The sequence below is a fragment of the Oncorhynchus mykiss genome, chromosome 6 (assembly GCF_013265735.2).
Source record: "Oncorhynchus mykiss isolate Arlee chromosome 6, USDA_OmykA_1.1, whole genome shotgun sequence".
In the NCBI taxonomy this organism is placed as follows: Eukaryota; Metazoa; Chordata; class Actinopteri; order Salmoniformes; family Salmonidae; genus Oncorhynchus; species Oncorhynchus mykiss.
The window spans coordinates 24,596,349-24,615,092 of record NC_048570.1 but is presented as its reverse complement, the minus strand read 5'-3'; the positions used below and the strand labels follow the sequence as shown (position 1 = coordinate 24,615,092).

Genomic DNA, 18,744 nt, shown 5'->3' with positions numbered 1-18,744 from the left:
TGCCTTTTAAGAAGTAAGAAATACAAGTAATTGGAAACACTCCTCTCTCTGTAGGTTATCATGTGTTGTCCCTGCCGCAGTAGCTCGTCCCCCTCACCTGTATGCAGCCAATCCCCCAGCTCCCTACAGCCTGGAGCAGAAGTCGATCAGTCGCAGGCTCCAGGAGGCCGCTGCCCCCCACAGCACAGAGATCCACAGCCTGTCCTCTGGACTCCAGTTCCCTGACCTGCAGCTCATGCAGATGGACTCGGGTGAGCTCAGCAGCCAATTATATATTTAGCTGTCTGCCAGGGCTTTATGCTCTCCTATAAGCCTTGCTAAACATAGGTAGTCCATTGTCTGCTTGGGCTGCACACATCTTTCGAACTACACAGAAATTAAAATCAATTTGCTCCGAAGGTAAACTTGAGGCCCTGGCCATTCTGCTCCAGAAGCTGAGATCGGAGAATCGCCGTGTCCTCATCTTCACACAGATGGTGAAGATGCTGGACATCCTGGAGGCCTTCCTGGACCACCGGCAGCTCACATACATCCGTGTTGACGAGAGCCTGATCACAGAGGAACGCCAGGTAAAACCCTGTTGTACCAAGGAAATAGTCATCAACTGCATGTTATGGTACCTGTGTTATAGAGAGTTGACACACTGACTTCCATCAGTGTTTCATTACTAGGGTTAATTGTGGTTCACTCACTCAGTGACAGCCCTGCCTCTCTGATTCGCCCTATCTAACACCGGAACCTCTTGATTCAGTGCAGTGTTCTGGCACTTTAAGGGGACAGAGTCCTACACTCGCTTCCCTCCCCACTGGATGTTGTTCCTCCAAGGGCCTTAAAGAAGCACACAGTGGCAGCTCTAGAGAACCTATGGGGCTTTGGGGCTTTTTTGGTTTTGTACTTTTTACTCTTCTACACTTGATATTTCATTTTCTGTCTGTCCATTCAGAAGTGTCTGTCTCTTATCTAACTGACCTCTTTAATTCTCCTTCCCTCTCTCTTGTCTGTGAGTTGAGTGAACTATACCGGAAGTGTTTGGTTTAGGGCTGACCCCATCTAGGGGAAAGGGGGATATCTAGTCAGTCATACAACTGATTGCATTCAACTGAAATGTCTCGGGCATTTAACTCAACCCCTCTGAATCATTTAGTTGACTGGTCGACCAAGATTTCTTTAGTCGAGCAGTAACATATATTATATATATAAGTATTTGATACACTGCCGATTTTGCAGGTTTTCCTACTTACAAAGCATGTAGAGGTCTGTAATTTTTATCATAGGTACACTTCAACTGTGAGAGACGGAATCTAAAACAAAAATCCAGAAAATCACATTGTATTATTTTTTTAAGTAATTAATTTGCATTTTATTGCATGACATAAGTATTTGATACATCAGAAAAGCAGAACTTAATATTTGGTACAGAAACCTTGTTTGCAATTACAGAGATCATACCTTTCCTGTAGTTCTTGACCAGGTTTGCACACACTGCAGCAGGGATTTTGGCCCACTCCTCCATACAGACCTTCTCCAGATCCTTCAGGTTTCGGGGCTGTCGCTGGGCAATACGGACTTTCAGCTCCCTCCAAAGATTTTCTATTGGGTTCAGATCTGGAGACTGGCTAGGCCACTCCAGGACCTTGAGATGCTTCTTACGGAGCCACTCCTTAGTTGCCCTGTGTGTTTCGGGTCATTGTCATGCTGGAAGACCCAGCCACGACCCATCTTCAATGCTCTTACTGAGGGAATGAGGTTGTTGGCCAAGATCTCGCGATACATGGCCTCATCCATCCTCCCCTCAATACGGTGCAGTCGTCCTGTCCCCTTTGCAGAAAAGCATCCCCAAAGAATGATGTTTCCACCTCCATGTTTCACGGTTGGGATGGTGTTCTTGGGGTTGTACTCATCCTTCTTCTTCTTCCAAACACGGCGAGTGGAGTTTAGACCAAAAAGCTCTATTTTTGTCTCATCAGACCACATGACCTTCTCCCATTCCTCCTCTGAATCATCCAGATGGTCATTGGCAAACTACAGACAGGCTTGGACATGCGCTGGCTTGAGCAGGGGGACCTTGCGTGCGCTGCAGGATTTTAATCCATGACAGCGTAGTGTGTTACTAATGGTTTTCTTTGAGACTGTGGTCCCAGCTCTCTTCAGGTCATTGACCAGGTCCTGCCGTGTAGTTCTGGGCTCATCCCTCACCTTCCTCATGATCATTGATGCCCCACGAGGTGAGATCTTGCATGGAGCCCCAGACTGAGGGTGATTGACCATAATCTTGAACTTCTTCCATTTTCAAATAATTGCGACAACAGTTGTTGCCTTCTCACCAAGCTGCTTGCCTATTGTCCTGTAGCCCATCCCAGCCTTGTGCAGGTCTACAATTTTATCCCCAATGTCCTTACACAGCTCTCTGGTCTTGGCCATTGTGGAGAGGTTGGAGTCTGTTTGATTGTGTGGACAGGTGTCTTTTATACAGGCAACGAGTTCGAACAGGTGCAGTTAATACAGGTAATGAGTGGAGAACAGGAGGGCTTCTTAAAGGAAAACTAACATGTCTATGAGAGCTGGAATTCCTACTGGTTGGTAGGTGATCAAATACTTATGTCATGCAATAAAATGCAAATTAATTACTTAAAAATCATACAATGTGATTTTCACCATCTGCCAGTCCAAGGACGAACCTGGGTTTGGCGAATGCCAGGAGAAAGCTACCTTTAAAAAAAAATATATATATATATATATATATATATATATATATATATTAAATTACCTTAATTTAACAAAGCAAGTCAGTTAAGAGCAAATTCTTATTTTCAATGACGGCCTTGGAACAGGGGTTTAACTGCCTTGTTCAGGGGCAGAACGACAGATTTTTACCTTGTCAGCTCAGGGATTCGATCTTGCAACCTTCTGGTTACTAGTCCAACGCTCTAATCTCTAGGCTGCTAGGCTACCTGCCGCTACCTGCTTGAAAGCATAGTGCCAACTAAAGTTTGGTAGAGGAGGAATAATGGTCTGGGGCTGTTTATCATGGTTCGGGCAAGGCCCTTTAGTTCCAGTGAAGGGAAATCTTAACGCTACATCATACAATGACATTCTAGATGATTCTGTGCTTCCAACTTTGTGGCAACAGTTTGGGGAAGGCCCTTTCCTGTTTCTGCATGACAATGCCCCTGTGCACAAAGCGATGTCCATACAGAAATGGTCTGTCGAGATTGGTGTAAAAGAACTTGACTGGCCTGCACAGAGCCCTGACCTTAACCCCATCGACCACCTTTGGGAGGAATTGGAACACCGACTGCGAGCCAGGCCTAATCGCCTAACTTCAATGCCCGACTTCACTAATGCTCTTGTGGCTAAATGGAAGCATGTTCCAACATCTAGTGGAAAGCCTCCCCAGAAGAGTGGAGACTCCTTATTAATGGCCATGATTTTGGAATGAGTTGTTTGACGAGCAGGTGTCCACATACTTTTGGTCATGTAGTACATATCTACAGAAATAAGACATCCTGCTTGTTGACTGTTTTTAATAGCCTACTGATTCCGTGGGCACCAAGATTTACGTAACCACATGTTGGATAAACAATTTCATATATTCGGCTGTTTTTAATCTTTGCTATGCTGTAGTAAAGGCTTTATACATTTGTTTCTTAGGCTCTGGTATTATTTATAGTTAATTTAGTGTTTACACTGTTCCAAATTGTCAGAATATAATAACCCACATTTTTCTTGAGCTCCTTATTGTTATAATTACTATTATTATGATCGTTATCATAATAAGTCATGTCATTATCTTTATTAGGCTTAGAATAGCAGCCTTGTATAACCACCATCGAGCTGTAGGCCTAAGAGCACATCCTGTTTATTCTTAATACCATAACTTAATACCATAATCTATATTTCAATACTTCTATAGACTACTGTAGCAATCATTCATTCATGTCATCACAGCATACCAGTCATTCATGATTTAAAATGCAATCAAGCATTTTAGCTTTAAAATAACCTTTGAATAATTATCGTAAACAATAAATCAACTGTTCCATTTCGGAAATTGCATTAATGAGTGAATGTGACAGTTTAGTATTTTTTGTAATAAAGGCTTAACAAAAAACTTAACAGATTCTCTGGTGCGCTTATAATTTTAGTGTTTACGTTGTTACACAAGGCCGTGTCTTGTTGTAATCTAACAGCACCTGTTTGGCACACATGATATGCAAATAGCGCCTTTCCTTACCTTCTTCTTGATCTCCAGTATTTCCCACAATTAATGACATTTATTAATGACATCGGACTTCCCCTTTACCTCCTGAGCAACCAGTAAACATTCCCCCGTTTTGAGTTTGTCACTTCCTCTGCATCCGTTTTGCTGTTATGGTATTTGGAGTTTGTTATAACCAATTTATTGACGTGATTATGATATTCTATAGGTCAGGCCCTTTTGGTGACGTGCATGCAATGCATACATATGACACGTAAAGAGAGCAATGGTTGAGGGAATAGGGAATGTTTTTCCTAATCAAATGAGGGATTTTGGTAAAGTATCTTTTCAGTCAGAAGTGGCTGTAATTATGTTGCAGCTTCAACACAGACAGCGTGATAAACACTGTGGTGGTCTCTGCAGCAGGGAGGAGAGGGAGACAACGGGTGCAGTTGCTTGCTGTCATTTAAAAAGATAATTATACAGCGCACAAAATCTGAGCTTGACCGGTACAATCAAAACAATTGCGGTTGAACTCCCTCTAGTCAGTTGTGTGTCTTAATTAGGCAATGTCATCAAACAGTATGCTTAAACCACCAGACAAGCTCAGTGAATATGGTTGATTTGATTACAGTGCCTTCGGAAAGTATTCAGACCCCTTGACTTTTTCCACATTTTATGTTACAGCTGTATTTTAAAATGGATTAAATAAATAAATCATCCTCATCATTCTGCACATGGGTCTTCATAATAGAAATGTTGGCTAATTTATAAAAAATAAACAAATACCTTATTTACATATGTATTCAGACCCTTTGCTATGAGACTCGAAATTGAGGTCAGGTGCATCCTGTTTCCATTGATCATCCATGAGATGTTTCTACAACTTGATTGGAGTCCACCTGTGGTAAATTCAATTGATTGGACATGGTTTGGAAAGGCACACCTGTCTATAAAAGGTCCTCCAGTTGACAGTGCATGTCAGAGAAAAAAACAAGCCATGAGGTCGAAGGAATTGTCCGTAGCTCTCTGAGAAAGGATTGTGTCGAGGCACAGATCTGGGGAAGAGTACCAAAACATTTCTGCAGCATTGAAGATCCCCAAGAACACAGCGGTCTCTATCATTCTTAAATGGAAGATGTTTGGAACCACCAAGACTCTTTCTAGAGCTGGCCGGCCAAACTGAGCAATCGGTGAAGAAGGGCCTTGGTCAAGGAGGTGACCAAGAAACCAGATGGTCACTCTGACCGAGCTCTAGCGTTCCTCTGTGTATATGGGAGAACCTTCCAGAAGGACAACCATCTTTACAGCACTCCACTAATCAAGCCTTTATTGTAGAGTGGACAGATGGAAGCAAATCCTGAGTAAAAGGCACATGATAGCCTGCTTGGAGTTTGCCAAAAGGCACCTAAAGGACCCATGAGAAACAAGATTCTCTGGTCTGATGAAACCAAGATTGAACTTTTTGGGCAAAATGCCAAGTGTCACATCTGGAGGAAACCTGGCATCATCCCAATGGTTAAGAATGGTGGTGGCAGCATCATGCTGTGGGGATTTTCTTCAGCGGCAGGGACTGGGAGACTAGTCAAGATCAAGGCAAAGATGAACGGAGCAAAGTACAGATATCCTTCCAATAGGACAACGACCCTAAGCACACTGCTTTGGGACAAGTCTCTGAATATCCTTGAATGGCCCAGCCAGAGCCTGGACTTGAAACCGATCGAACATCTCTGGAGAGACCTGAAGATAGGTTGGAAGCGTTGCTGCACAGCTAACAGAGCTTGAGAGGATCTGTAGAGAAGAATGGGAATATAGGTGTGCCAAACTTGTAGCGTCATAAAAATCCTGTTTTTGTTTTGTCCTTACAGGATATTGTATGCAGATTGAAGCAATTAAAAATCTATTTTAGAATAAGGTTGTAACCTAACAAAATGAGAAAGTCAAGGGGTCTGATTACTTTTAACCAATTGATTGGGATAAGATAACTCTAAAGCCCTCTCCTTTGGACTAATCTGTCTCTCTAATATGTTTCTCATGATATCCCCTTCCCTTCAGGAACATATGAAGACCTTCAACAGGAACAGACAGGTGTTCTGCAGCATCCTGACCAACCGCTGCTGCTCAGCCGTGGGGACTGTGTTCGACGCAGACACCATCATATTCTACGACACAGACCTCAACCCCAGCATGGACGCCCGCACCCAGGAGTGGTGCGACAAGATCGGACGATCCAAGGACATCCACATCTACAGGTAAAACACAAGAAAAATACATCTTGTGCCATAACTCTACATGCCATATTAGGATATGAAGAAACGCATACTGTTGTTGCTGCTGAAATGTAAGTCAGTGTGCGGTTGTTAACTTGGTGTCTTTATATCCCAGACTGGAGAGCGGGAACTCCATTGAAGAGAAGCTGCTAAAAAACGGCACAAAAGATCTGATCCGAGAGGTGGCTGCCCAAGGGACTGACTACACCCTGGCATTCCTCACACAGGTAAGATCTTTACCCACAAACCAACCAGATCCCAGCCCTCCTCTGACTGAAAACCATACTATATTTTGTTATTAAATATGCTGTGTTTGTGTCCAGCGGACCATCCAGGACCTCTTTGAGGTGGAGGCTGGCTCAGGGGAGAAGGTTGAGGAGTTTGTGGTTCTGCACCAGGAGCCGTCTCCCTCTGAGGCCATCTCTCCACGCGTGGCTAGGCCCTACATCCAGGCCCTCCACAGAATCAGCCTGGACGCCCCGCCACCAGAGCAGCAGGAGGAGGATGACCTGGAGAAGGAGTTGCAGGTCAAAGAGGAGCCCTCTCAGCTGGAGGAGCTTAATGCTGTAATGGACCAGGTGATAAACACTCATGAAGTGCCTTCTTACAGTATGTTGTAGACTACATACCAGGGAGCTAGCACATCAGTTTGAACTAATACTGGATTGTCTTCATCATTTCCTCCATTAGTTAACGCCAATAGAAAAATATGCCCTGCAATTCCTGGAGTATCTTCATGTCAGTGAAGACGAACTTGTTGCCAAGGTAAGACTCAAACTCTCCTCTCAGATATCCGGAGGTACTACTAGCTTGTTAGACGTTCTCAAAGTAGCACAAGACCACAATTACAAAAGTTTTATAACTTTAATAATACCTAATGTAATTTTCAGGAGCGACTGTTGTGTGCGAAGAGAGGCTGGGAGATGCAGCACCTCCAGAAACTGAAGGCTCAAGACGAGGAGAGGATGATCATTGAGGAAGAGGAGGATTTGTTCACCTACACCAGAGAGGATGCTTACAATATGGTAGGCTTTCACTCTCTCGGCTGTATTCATTATGCTGATTCTGTTTCAAAATATTTCTTAAACGAAAGCAAAGAAAACTGAGTGACCTAACTGAATTTGTCCAATACAAACTTGTTTTGCTCTGTTTGGTTCTTAAACAGTAAACTGTTTCCATAAGGAATGCCCCCTTGGTGGTCACAGTATTCAAATAAGAGAACAGAGCCTGTAGTAGGGCTTCCATTGTAAATCAGTGATGATGTGAGCGATGGTCTTGTCTCTGTTTCAACAGGAGTATGTGTTTGATGGTGAAGATGGCCAATCGGAAATAATGCCGGTAAGTCAGTCACATAATATCTACATGATCATATCTACTTATCCTGAGGTAAATCATAATGTAGTCCCATATTTTCCATGAGCCTGTCAGCTGTATGTTAACCTATGGCTCTGGTTGCAGCTGTGGACTCCACCTACCCCACCGCAGGATGACAACGACATCTATATCGACTCTGTCATCTGTCTGATGTACGACTCTGCTCCCATGCCGGAGTCCAAACTGCCTCCTGTCTACATCCGCAAGGAGCACAAGAGACTCAAGATGGACCCCTCGGGTAAGTATTTTTATTCTTGTAACAAACATTAAAGTATGGTACATTGTGTGTAGTGATGCACTTGTGAGCTCTGTCCTGTGTTTTCTGCCCAGCAGCGGGCAGGAAGAAGAAGAAGGGTCATGGGGAGACAGTGATTCCTCCTCGCTCCCTCTTCGAGAAGGCCAGCATGCTCAAGGTGCGCCGAGAGGGCAAAGACCAAAAGAAGAACTTCTCCCTGAAGCAGCAGGCGCCCTTCGCTAAGCCTCTGCCCTCACTGGTCAAACCTGCCATGGAGGCCGGGCAGGACAACCCAGAGTGGCTCATCAGTGAAGACTGGGCCCTGCTACAGGTACTAGGCTGGCTGCTACTGGGATGGCTTGTTTTACCCAATACTGTGGTTGGTCTAAAGAAATGTCTGTTATACTGTATGTTTGCTAGATACTCTTAGATGAGGTGAACTGAAGAATACTTAGAAGCTAAGCTACTTGTAATCAACATAGTCCAGTCATTTCTTCTGTTAGTGATGCAAGTGTCACCTCTCTCTCTGTGCGTGGCAGGCTATGAAGCAGCTCCTGGAGCTCCCTCTGAATCTAACCATCGTGTCTCCGGCCCACACCCCCAACTGGGACCTGGTCAGCGACGTGGTCAACTCCTGCAGCCGTATCTACCGCTCGCCCAAGCAGTGTCGCAACCGCTATGAGAACGTCATCATCCCCCGGGAGGAGGGCAAGGTGAGCAGACATGAGTTCGTAAAGCCCTGAGTGGCACCAAGATCTCATGTTGTTTGAGCATTCAGATAATTCAACCATACTGGTTTTGTTATTCATTATAGTTGGTGTATGAGGCGAATCCTAAGAAGAAAACCAAGAGCATATACAAGGTACATTGCCAACTCTTGCAGTTTACAATGGTCGTAATGTTTGATGCTCAGAGCCCTCTTCATTGACCAGCGTCCCTCCTTTTTCCTCCGCCAGTCTAAGAACAGCCGGCCGCTGCGCACCTGTCAGATCTACACCCAGGATGACAACGCTACACACATCCAACTCTACAACAGCCGCTTTGAGCTCATGAAGATCATCGCCAGCAAGAGGAGTCCCCCCATCAAACCCCTGTAAGCACTCTACATGATCTTTCCTCTGTACCTTGAAATAAGGCATGTTGTGTCATCAGCCTTATGATAAACATGCTCAGTGTTTAAACTATTAATTCAATGTTTGCTTCTTCAGTCTGGGGATGAACCCATTCCAGAAGAATCCCAAACATGCCTCCGTCCTGGCAGAAAGTGGGATCGGCTATGACAAGCCCCTCCCTCCCATTCAGGTGGCATCTCAACGTGCTGAGAGGATTGCCAAGGAGAAGAAGGTGTGTATTGTTTACTGTATATTCTCTCTGGATTTTGATTAATGGCTAAGTTTGCAGTGTGACAGTCAGGTCTGTTGTCATGGTGGTATGCACTCTGATCTTCAACATGCTTAACTGTCTGTGTGTGTCCTGTCAGGCCTTAGCCGAGCAGCAGAGGGCTCAGCAGCTAGCTCAGCAGGCTGGAGCCCCCCAGGCCGTGGCCAGTGCTGCCCAACCCCAGGCTGGGGCTCCCGCTGCAGGCCAAGCCCAGGCCCCAGGGGTCCTCCAGGCCCCTGCAGCGGTAGGAGCTATGGCTTTACCCAACACCGCTGTCCTGGTGAGAATGGGGAAAACGTTGGAATTTTCAATGTCAAACCAAGTTGTTCTTTGTGGTAAAAAAGAGCTGTCTAATGAGTAAAATTGCATAATTTAGAAATATATATTTTTAAAGAATGTTGTGTTTTTCAGGCTGGAGCCATAAAGAATGCTGCCGTGGGAACAACCATTCAAGCTGGTGGGTTTTCATGGCACACACATTGATCATTACAAAACATGTAGTCTGTAATCCAACTGTTTGTTGGTTTGGCAATGCCACTGTCAGTCAGAGAAATATGCTGAGAAGGATTATCACCACAGCAAGCAAGATACTTGGAGTCAAACAGACAGGCCTGGATGAGATCTTTACGGTCAGGGCCCTCCGCAAGGCTCACAAAATAATTTTAGACCCAGTCCACCCCCTGTACCAGGACTTTGATCTAATCCCCTCTGGGTGCAGGTATAGGGCACCCCCTTAGCAGTGTGATATCCCTCCTAAATAGCTTGGGCTAATGTTCCTATCGACTCAGCAAGGTCAGCAGGCTTTAACAAAAATATATATATATTTTATGAAACTGTTATGAAAGTTGTATTGTCAGTTTTTAAATGTGTACATGACACTGCAACAAAATTTCCACATGGGGACAATAAAGTCAGTAAGTAATAGTCATTTCTTAAATCCTTTCAGCCTCCGTAGGGGGGAACCTGATTGTGAACACAGTGGCTGGAGTTCCTCCAAGTCCGTTCCAGGCCAACAAACGGCTGGTATCACCAGGTCAAGTCATACCAGGAACCCTGTCTGTAAGTCACTCTATTTATTACCTCTGCCATTGCGTCACTCTACTCTTTCCCCGTTTTTGAATTATAACACACAATGACCATTGTTTGAGGGTACAGTAAGTCTTGCTGACAGCGTGAATGGTCCTAGGGGGTGTTGGTCTGGTGTAGGTATCATGAGGCCCTGTGCTCTTGTCCTTCCTTCAGCCTGCCAGTGCAGCAGGTGCCCAGGTGGTCCACTCCCAGCAGAGAGCCGTACCTGCCACTGCCGCCCCTGGGGAGGTGGTTGCCATAGCTACGGGTCAGGGTGTCAGGGCCGTTACCCCGGTGACTGCCTCTGCGGTGGTGACCACCACTCTGACCCCAGTGCAGTCCCAGACCCGCTCCCTGGTCACACCAGGTACTGCACACATTGCTCACACTGAACACCCAATCAATCAAATGTATTTATATAGCGCTTTTGACAGCAACATTTATCATTTAAGTGCTTTATAGGAAGTTAATGAAGTGCCATGTCCACTGGTTTTGTGATACAACTCCTCTCTCGCTCTCTGTCCCCAGCCACAGGCATGCAGCTACCCCAGGGCAAGCCCATCACCCAGGCCCACCTCCACATGCTCCGACAGCAGCAGCTCCAGCAGCAACAACAGCAGGCTGCCTCACCACAAGGCATCAAGGCTGTGGGAAAACCCCAGGTACTGTACAGACAAGCCTTTCATTCACTGTATGGCCTCCTAGAATTAGCTTCTTCTGATACTCACCCACTACTCACACTCTGTGACTAATACTAAGTTAGCTGTTTTGTCTTGTAAAGTAAAAATAAAGAAACCATGCATTTCAGCCAGCCCTCCAATGATCAGTACAGACATTCAGTGAACCGACCCTTTAACTCTCTCCTTGGCTGTAGGAGCTTCTGAAGATACACAAGCAGAAGCTGCAGATGGCCCAGCAGCAGGCAGGAGCCAGCCAGCAGCCCGTCCAGGTGCAGCCAGCCAACCCCCAGGCAGCCCAGGCCAACCCCCAGCTTGCCGCAATAGCTGCCGGTCCCAGAGCCGGAGCCGTGCTGGCTGGCACCACCGTAGCTAACCTGCAGGTGGCCAGACTGGTAAGGACCAACTTTATCACCTTCTTGTTTTTTTCTATAGTATATAGCCTGGCCTAGGGAATTATGCATCACTGTGTTGTGCTGATCTTTACTACTTTCAGACTGGTAAAGGCCTTTGCTGACATTTTGAATAATGATCTACTAGAGGTAACCCGGTTTGAGCATAATTAATGATCCATTGAAAGTGTTTGACAGTGTATCTTTACCTGTGTCCAGACACGGCTGCCTACCCAGGGTCAGATCCAGGCCCAGCCAGGGCAGACGGCCCAGGTGACCCTCACCAAGCCCCCCGTGGTCTCTGTGCCCTCCGTGGTCTCCTCTGCTGGCGTCACCACCCTGCCCGTCACTATGGCTGGCATCAGTGTAGCCATTGGACAGGCCCAGAAAACAGGTGGAAAAACCCTATTCTATATATTCTATAAACCCTCCTATTCTCAGCAACTAATTAGACTGAAACATTCATAATCTGCTCCTTTTAGTACAAACATGCATTCTTTACCAATGATAAAGCACACATACCCACACACTCTCTCTGTTCGGTTACATGTCCTGAGATTGTCCTGTCCCTGATCTTGCTTCCTGTCTTATAGGTGGGCCAGTGTTGACGCCCCCGTTCCCCCAGATGCAGGTTCAACAGCTGCTCCAGATGAAGAAGCAGCAGGTAGCCGTGCAGGCTGCAGCAGCCCTGCAGAAAGCAGTACAGCCAGGACAAGCCTCTGTGCAGCAGAAGGTGGGGCTCTGGGGGAAAACAGAACCACCACAGTCTACGCAACCACACACATATTTACAAGTAAAGAGCTGGTTCTCTTGTTGTTACTGTAAGGGTATGGGCTGGTCAGAAGTGCATTTCAAATCTCAACCGAAAGTGGTGCTCTTGAAACTACAATGAAGTCTATCCATAGTTGGAAATCTGATTATGAAAATGTGCCCCGTGAATTATTGTCAGAAGAATCAATCTTCAGTCTAGTTGTGGTCTGTGTCTTCTCCATCAGCTGGGCACCCAGCAGATGACAGTACCGACTACCCAGCAGCAGAAGGTCACCTATGCTGCCACCACCCAGCTACAGCCTAGCATCAAGACCCAGTTCTTCACTACTTCCATCGCCCAGGCTGGGAAACCCACTGGGGCCCAGCAAATCCAGGTAGACACACGCATCTTCCTACTCAGATAGTCCAACCCACTGGCCTTCAGGCACTGGGTCTTAAATGTGTAGAGCTATTATCCAGAGGTGTGAGGAATGCTAACTGCTTTCCCCTGTATATTAGGTGGCTAAGCTCCCCCAGATAGTGCAGGGGCAATCCACTGTGGCCAACATCCAGCAGATCGTATCATCTCCACAGCAGGTAAGAGCACTAACCCACATAGAAGGGCAGTATCATGCAGGATTTTTATGAGGCATATGGAATGAAAGACGACAGGTTCTGCTTCCTGTGTCTATTAACCTTTCATGACTATTCACTTCATGACTTGAATACAAGTCAGCTTGGTTAAATTGCATTAATAATTTGTGCGTTGTGACATTTAGGTAATTTCCCATAAATTGTTGTGAAATGTTATGACAGTGATTAGAGGTGTCAAGAGGGCAGCTTAGTCTGGTAACATTGTAGCGGTATTGTTAAGGAGGGGTAAAGATAAAGCCTTTGTTGGGGCGGCAGGCTGGTATTAACCCTGCTGATAGGAAAAGAGTAGGGTTGAGTACCTCTACCAGACACGCACATCAGCAGAAGAGACTGCCTTTTTGCCAAATATTTGTCTTTACCCCTCTCTGGGCCTCCCGAGTGGCACAGTGGTCTAAGGCACTGCATCGCAGTGCTAGAGGCGTCACTACAGATTCTGGTTCGATTCCTGGCTGTGCGGAGACCGGGAGACCCATGAGGCGGCGTACAATTGGCCCAGCGTCGTCTGGGTTAGAGGAGGGTTTTGCCGCCTGGTATGTCCTTGTCCCATCGCACTCTAGTGACTCCTTGTACGGTGTTTCCTTGGACACATTGGTGCGGCTGGCTTCCGGGTTAAGCGAGCAGTGTGTCAAGAAGTACTGCGGCTTGGCAAGTCGTGTTTCGGAGGACACATGGCTCTCGATCTTTGCCTCTCTAAAGTCCATATGGGAGTTGCAGCGAAGGGACAAGACTGTAACTACCAATTTGGATACCACGAAATTGGGAGGAAAAAATAAATAATATTTACATGCAAGAAAACAAACATACAAACTCAGCAATAAAAGAAACGTCCCTTTTTCAGGACCCTGTCTTTCAAAGATAATTCGTAAATATCCAAATAACTTCTCCCATTTTCATTGTTTAAGCACTGTTTCCCATGATTGTTCAATGAACCATAAACAATTAATGAACAGTACCTGTGGAACGGTCGTTAATACACTAACAGCTTACAGATGGTAGGCATTTCAGGTCAGAGTTATGAAAATTTCGAACACTAAAACTGTGAAAATCACCAAAAGAAAGATGCCTAGGGTCCCTGCTCATCTGCGTGAATGTGTCTTAGGCATGCTGCAAGGAGGCATGAGGACTGCAGATGTGGCCAGGGCAATAAATTGTAATGTCCGTACTGTGAGACGCCGAAGACAGCGCTACAGGGAGACAGAACGGACAGCTGATCGTCCTCGCAGTGGCAGACCACGTGTAACAACACCTGCACAGGATCGGTACATCTGAACATCACACCTGCGGGACAGGTACAGGATGGCAACAACAACTGCCCGAGTTACACCAGGAAAGCACAATCCCTCCATCAGTGCTCAGACTGAATAGACTGAATAATAGGCTGAGAGTGGCTGGACTGGGGGCTTGTAGGCCTGTTGTAAGGCAGGTCCTCACCAGACATCACCGGCAACAACGTCGCCTATGGGCACAAACCCACCGTCGCTGGATCAGACAGGACTGGCAAAAAGTGTCCTTCACTGATGAGTCACCGTTTTGTCTCACCAGGGGTGATGGTCGGATTTGCGTTTATCGTCGAAAGAATGAGCGTTACAGAGGCCTGTACTTTGGAGCGGGATCGATTTGGAGGTGGAGGGTCCGTCATGGACTGGGGCGGTGTGTCACAGCATCATCGGACTGAGCTTGTTGTCATTGCAGGCAATCTCAATGCTGTGCGTTACAGGGAAGACAACCTCCTCCCTCATGTGGTACCCTTCCTGCAGGCTCATCCTGACATGACCCTGCAGCATGACAATGCCACCATGCACAGAACGAGCAGTATGGCTGATTTCCTACAAGACAGGAATGTCAGTGTTCTGCCATGGCCAGCAAAGAGCCCAGATCTCAATCCCATTGAGCATGTCTAGGACCTGTTGGATCGGATGGTGAGGGCAGGGCCATTCCTCCCAGAAATGTCTGGGATCTTGCAGGTGCCTTGATAGAAGAGTGGGGTAACATCTCACAGGAATAACTGGCAAGTCTGGTGCAGTCCATGAGGAGGAGATGCACTGCAGTACTTAATGTTGCTGGTGGCCACACCAGATGTTGACTGTTACTTTTAATTTTGCCCCCCTTCCCTTTTTTGTTCAGGGACTTTATTTAATTTCTGTTAGTCACATGTCTGTGGAACTTGTTCAGTTTGTTTGTTGTTGAATCTTATGTTCGTACAAATATTTACACATTAAGTTTGCTGAAAATAATTGCAGTTGACAGTGAGAGGACATGCATGCATACGTGCATACATACATGCTTCATTGCCCCACATGTACGTACATGCGTACATACATGTGGGGCGGCAGGTAGCCTAGTGGTTAGAGCATAGGGCCAGTAACCGAGAGGTTGCCAGATCAAATCCCAGAGCTGACAAGGTAAAAATCTGTCGTTCTGCCCTTGAACAAGGCAATTAACCCACTGTTCCTATGGCCGTCGTTGTAAATAAGAATTAGTTCTTAACTGACTTGCCTAAAGTTAAAATTTAAAAAAACAATCATACACTCTAACAATAATGCTACAGAAGTGACACCCGGACAGGGACGGTGCCAACAGATTACAACCACGAGTGATCAACTCAACTAATGTGACCCTCTTCCTGTCTCGTAACAGATCCAGCCCCAGACGGTGGCCCTGACCCAGACTACATCTTCAGCCCAGCCCCAGGTCCAGATGATTCCAGCAGGCACAGCCACAGCCCAGGTGGTTCAGCAGAAGCTCCTCCAGCAGCAGGTGGTGACTGCAGCTGCCTCGCCTCAGATACAGACCCCCCCTCCTCACAGCCCGGCCCAACAGGCCCCAGTTTCCGCTGCAGCAGAGTCCCCAGTACAGCAGCAGCCAGCCAAGGGCCAGGCTCGCGGAGGGGCCATGAGGGGCAAGACCCAGGCCAAGCCCAGCGGGGGCAGCAGCTAGGTGCCCACAGGACTAGTTAGTGCTCCCCTTGCAGCTAGGCTAAGCAGAACATCTCATCAGTGTAAATGCATTCAGTGACCGAGGAGCAGCATTATGAAGAGATCCAGCGTTATGAAGGAGTGGTGGAGTCCAGTTTGAGGTGGCTGTGTTGAATCTAACCTGGTTTAAGGAACTGCTCCATATAAAGGAATGACCTGTCTTTTAAGAGTGTCATCATCTATCTTCAACACACGTAACTGTCGGCTGTTTCCTTCGACTGTTTCAGAAGGTCTCCCCTGGAGGAAACCTGGACCAACATCCAGGGGGAGGTTTAAGATCAGAAAAGCAGAAAAACAATATTCATGCCTTTTTTTAAATTGATGAATATATTAATGTTCCTCCATAGATATCCTGTGGCTATGGGCTGGTGCATGGCTCATTTGGGGAATGTCCATTTGAATAATGTTTTGTGTATTCATACATTGTCCCTGTCCGCCTTGATGATATTATTCTCATGCTTACCGTTTATGATGTCTGTAATTTCATAGTTGGTAGATATAGAAAACACCCTTATTGTTAAAAAAAGGTATCTTGATAAAGTAATGCATATTAATGAGGCTACATCTCAGTAGTACAGATGCATTGCATTGCCTACCAGAACGATAAAGGTGGGAGGACTTCCGTCCTCATGCTAATTGTCATTGTGAAAGTTATTCACAGACATCAAAGCCCTGAGTCATTAGTGAATGCATTTTTACCTGTAGAAACACATTCACATAACTTTTTTCAATGTATCAATTTAACATTGACAGAAGTGTCCCTAAAAGTTAGCTCCTTAATTGTTTGCATAAGGGAGCTTGCCAGGTCCAAAACTGCCCCAATCGTGATTGTATCACAGTTATAACGACCACTGAAAATACATGAAATAATCTGAATGTAACATTTAGTTTTTTTTTTGTAACCTTCAGATATTTAATGGATAATAATGCATTTTCCTTCAGTCTATTATGTTTATGTAACAAATACACTGTAAACATGTACTTTAGAATATTGTGTTTTCTCATAAATATGCCATTTTTTTATTGATGTTGAAGAAAAAAAACTGTAAATAACAATGAAAAAGGAAAACATTTGTACTTGTAAAGTAGTTGTGTTTTCATTGGATTTTTTCAGCCTAATTGTAATAAAGTGTTTTGTTTTTATACACAATATCTGGTCTGACCTAAGTAGTGATAATCATATCTTTACGTTGTAAGTTTGAGCCATGTAGCCTGAAGAAAGGTTGTGATTGTGTCTCTGGCACCCTACGTTATCTCCCAAGACAGGCAGTATTACCACTGCACTGGATAACCTATCTATCTATAGTGGCAACCAGCTAATATGTTCATTACATACAGTGCATTCAGAAAGTATTCAGACCCCTTGACTTTTTCCACATTGTTACGTTGTTACAGCCTTATTCTAAAATGTATTAAATTGTCGTCCCCCCCCCCCAATCTACAGATTGTCAAAAACAGGTTTGTAGATAAAAAATAAAACAATGTACTAAAATAAAATACTGATCACATTTAAAACTATTCAGACCCTTTACTCAGTACTTTGTTGAAGCACCTTTGGCAGCGACTACAGCCTCGAGTCTTCTTGGGTATGTATTTGTGGAGTTTCTCCCATTTTTCTCTGCAGATCCTCTCAAGTTCTGTCAGACTGGATGGGGAGCGTCGCTGCACAGTTTTTTTCAGGTCTCTCTAGAGATGTTCGATCGGGTTCAGGTCCGGGCTCTGGCTGGGCCATTGATGGACATTTAGAGACTTGTCCCGAATCCACTCCTGCACTGCCTTGGCTGTGTGCATCGGGTCATTGTTCTTTTGGAAGGTGAACCTCTGGAGCAGGTTTTCATCAAGGATCTCTGTACTTTGCTCCGTTCATCTTTCCCAGGATCCTGACTAGTCTCCCAGTAACCGCTGCTGAAAATAATTCCTAACGCATGATGCTGCCACAACCATGCTTCACCTTAGGGATGGTGCCAGGTTTCCTCCAGATGTGAAGCTTGGCATTCAGGCAAGGAGTTAAATCTCGGTATCATCAGATCAGAGAATATTGTTTCTCATGGTTTGTTTCTCATGTCTTTAAGTGCCTTTTGGCAAACTCAAAGCGGGCTGTCGAGCCTTTTACTGAGTTGCTTCCGTCTGGCCACTCTACCATAAAGGCCTGATTGGTGGAGTGCTGCAGAGATGGTTGTCCTTCTGGAAGGTTCTCCCATCTTCACAGAGGAACTCAGGAGCTCGGTCAGAGTGACCATTGGGTTATTGGTCACCTCCCTGACCAAGGCCCTTCTCCCCCGATTGCTCAGTTTGGCCGGGCAGCTCTAGGAAGTCTGTGGTCCCAAACTTGTTCCTTAAGAATGGAGGCCACTGTGTTCTTGGGGACCTTCAATGCTGCAGACATTTTTTGATACCCTTCCCCCAGGTCTGTGTTTCTTTCCAAATCATGTCCAATCAATTGAATTTACCACAGGACTCCGAACAAGTTGTAGAAACATCTCAAGGATGATCAATGGAAACAGGATGCACCTGAGCTCAATTTTGAGTCTCATAGCAAAGGGTCTCAATAATTATTTAAGGTAATTGTTTTTATTCTTAATAAATTTGCTAAAATGTTCTACACTTTTCGCTTTGTCATGAGGTGTTTTGTGTAGCTTAATGAGAGGAAAACGTAACAATGTGGAAAAAGTCAAGTGGTCTGAATACTTTCCGGATGCACTGTAAGTTTACTATTTATAACACATTTCCTGTGATATAACCGTTGGGAAATAATGGGTACTACTACCGTA

The 18,744-nt window shown here is 45.5% G+C and overlaps 1 protein-coding gene across 6 annotated transcripts in view; it reads left to right on the top strand.

Annotated features, from left to right (window-relative positions):
• Window positions 1-17,123, top strand: part of ep400 (E1A binding protein p400) — a 36,389-nt gene extending 19,266 nt beyond the window's left edge. For 4 of the 6 annotated variants that reach the window (XM_036979704.1, XM_021605809.2, XM_036979702.1 and 1 more), the window contains 25 exons: window positions 55-251; window positions 400-569; window positions 6,254-6,450; window positions 6,584-6,695; window positions 6,792-7,046; window positions 7,159-7,233; window positions 7,359-7,493; window positions 7,762-7,806; window positions 7,927-8,080; window positions 8,173-8,408; window positions 8,617-8,790; window positions 8,892-8,939; window positions 9,034-9,170; window positions 9,286-9,421; window positions 9,558-9,737; window positions 9,869-9,914; window positions 10,404-10,516; window positions 10,700-10,892; window positions 11,054-11,187; window positions 11,400-11,597; window positions 11,814-11,988; window positions 12,188-12,387; window positions 12,590-12,739; window positions 12,864-12,941; window positions 15,636-17,123. In XM_036979704.1, the coding sequence (XP_036835599.1) occupies window positions 55-251; window positions 400-569; window positions 6,254-6,450; window positions 6,584-6,695; window positions 6,792-7,046; window positions 7,159-7,233; window positions 7,359-7,493; window positions 7,762-7,806; window positions 7,927-8,080; window positions 8,173-8,408; window positions 8,617-8,790; window positions 8,892-8,939; window positions 9,034-9,170; window positions 9,286-9,421; window positions 9,558-9,737; window positions 9,869-9,914; window positions 10,404-10,516; window positions 10,700-10,892; window positions 11,054-11,187; window positions 11,400-11,597; window positions 11,814-11,988; window positions 12,188-12,387; window positions 12,590-12,739; window positions 12,864-12,941; window positions 15,636-15,935 (3,838 nt within the window). In that variant the 3' untranslated portion in view covers window positions 15,936-17,123. The remainder of the gene's footprint in view (window positions 1-54; window positions 252-399; window positions 570-6,253; window positions 6,451-6,583; window positions 6,696-6,791; window positions 7,047-7,158; window positions 7,234-7,358; window positions 7,494-7,761; window positions 7,807-7,926; window positions 8,081-8,172; window positions 8,409-8,616; window positions 8,791-8,891; window positions 8,940-9,033; window positions 9,171-9,285; window positions 9,422-9,557; window positions 9,738-9,868; window positions 9,915-10,403; window positions 10,517-10,699; window positions 10,893-11,053; window positions 11,188-11,399; window positions 11,598-11,813; window positions 11,989-12,187; window positions 12,388-12,589; window positions 12,740-12,863; window positions 12,942-15,635) is intronic. The other 2 variants (XM_036979700.1, XM_036979703.1) reach the window with 2 other exon arrangements.
• The last annotated feature ends 1,621 nt before the right edge of the window (window positions 17,124-18,744 follow it).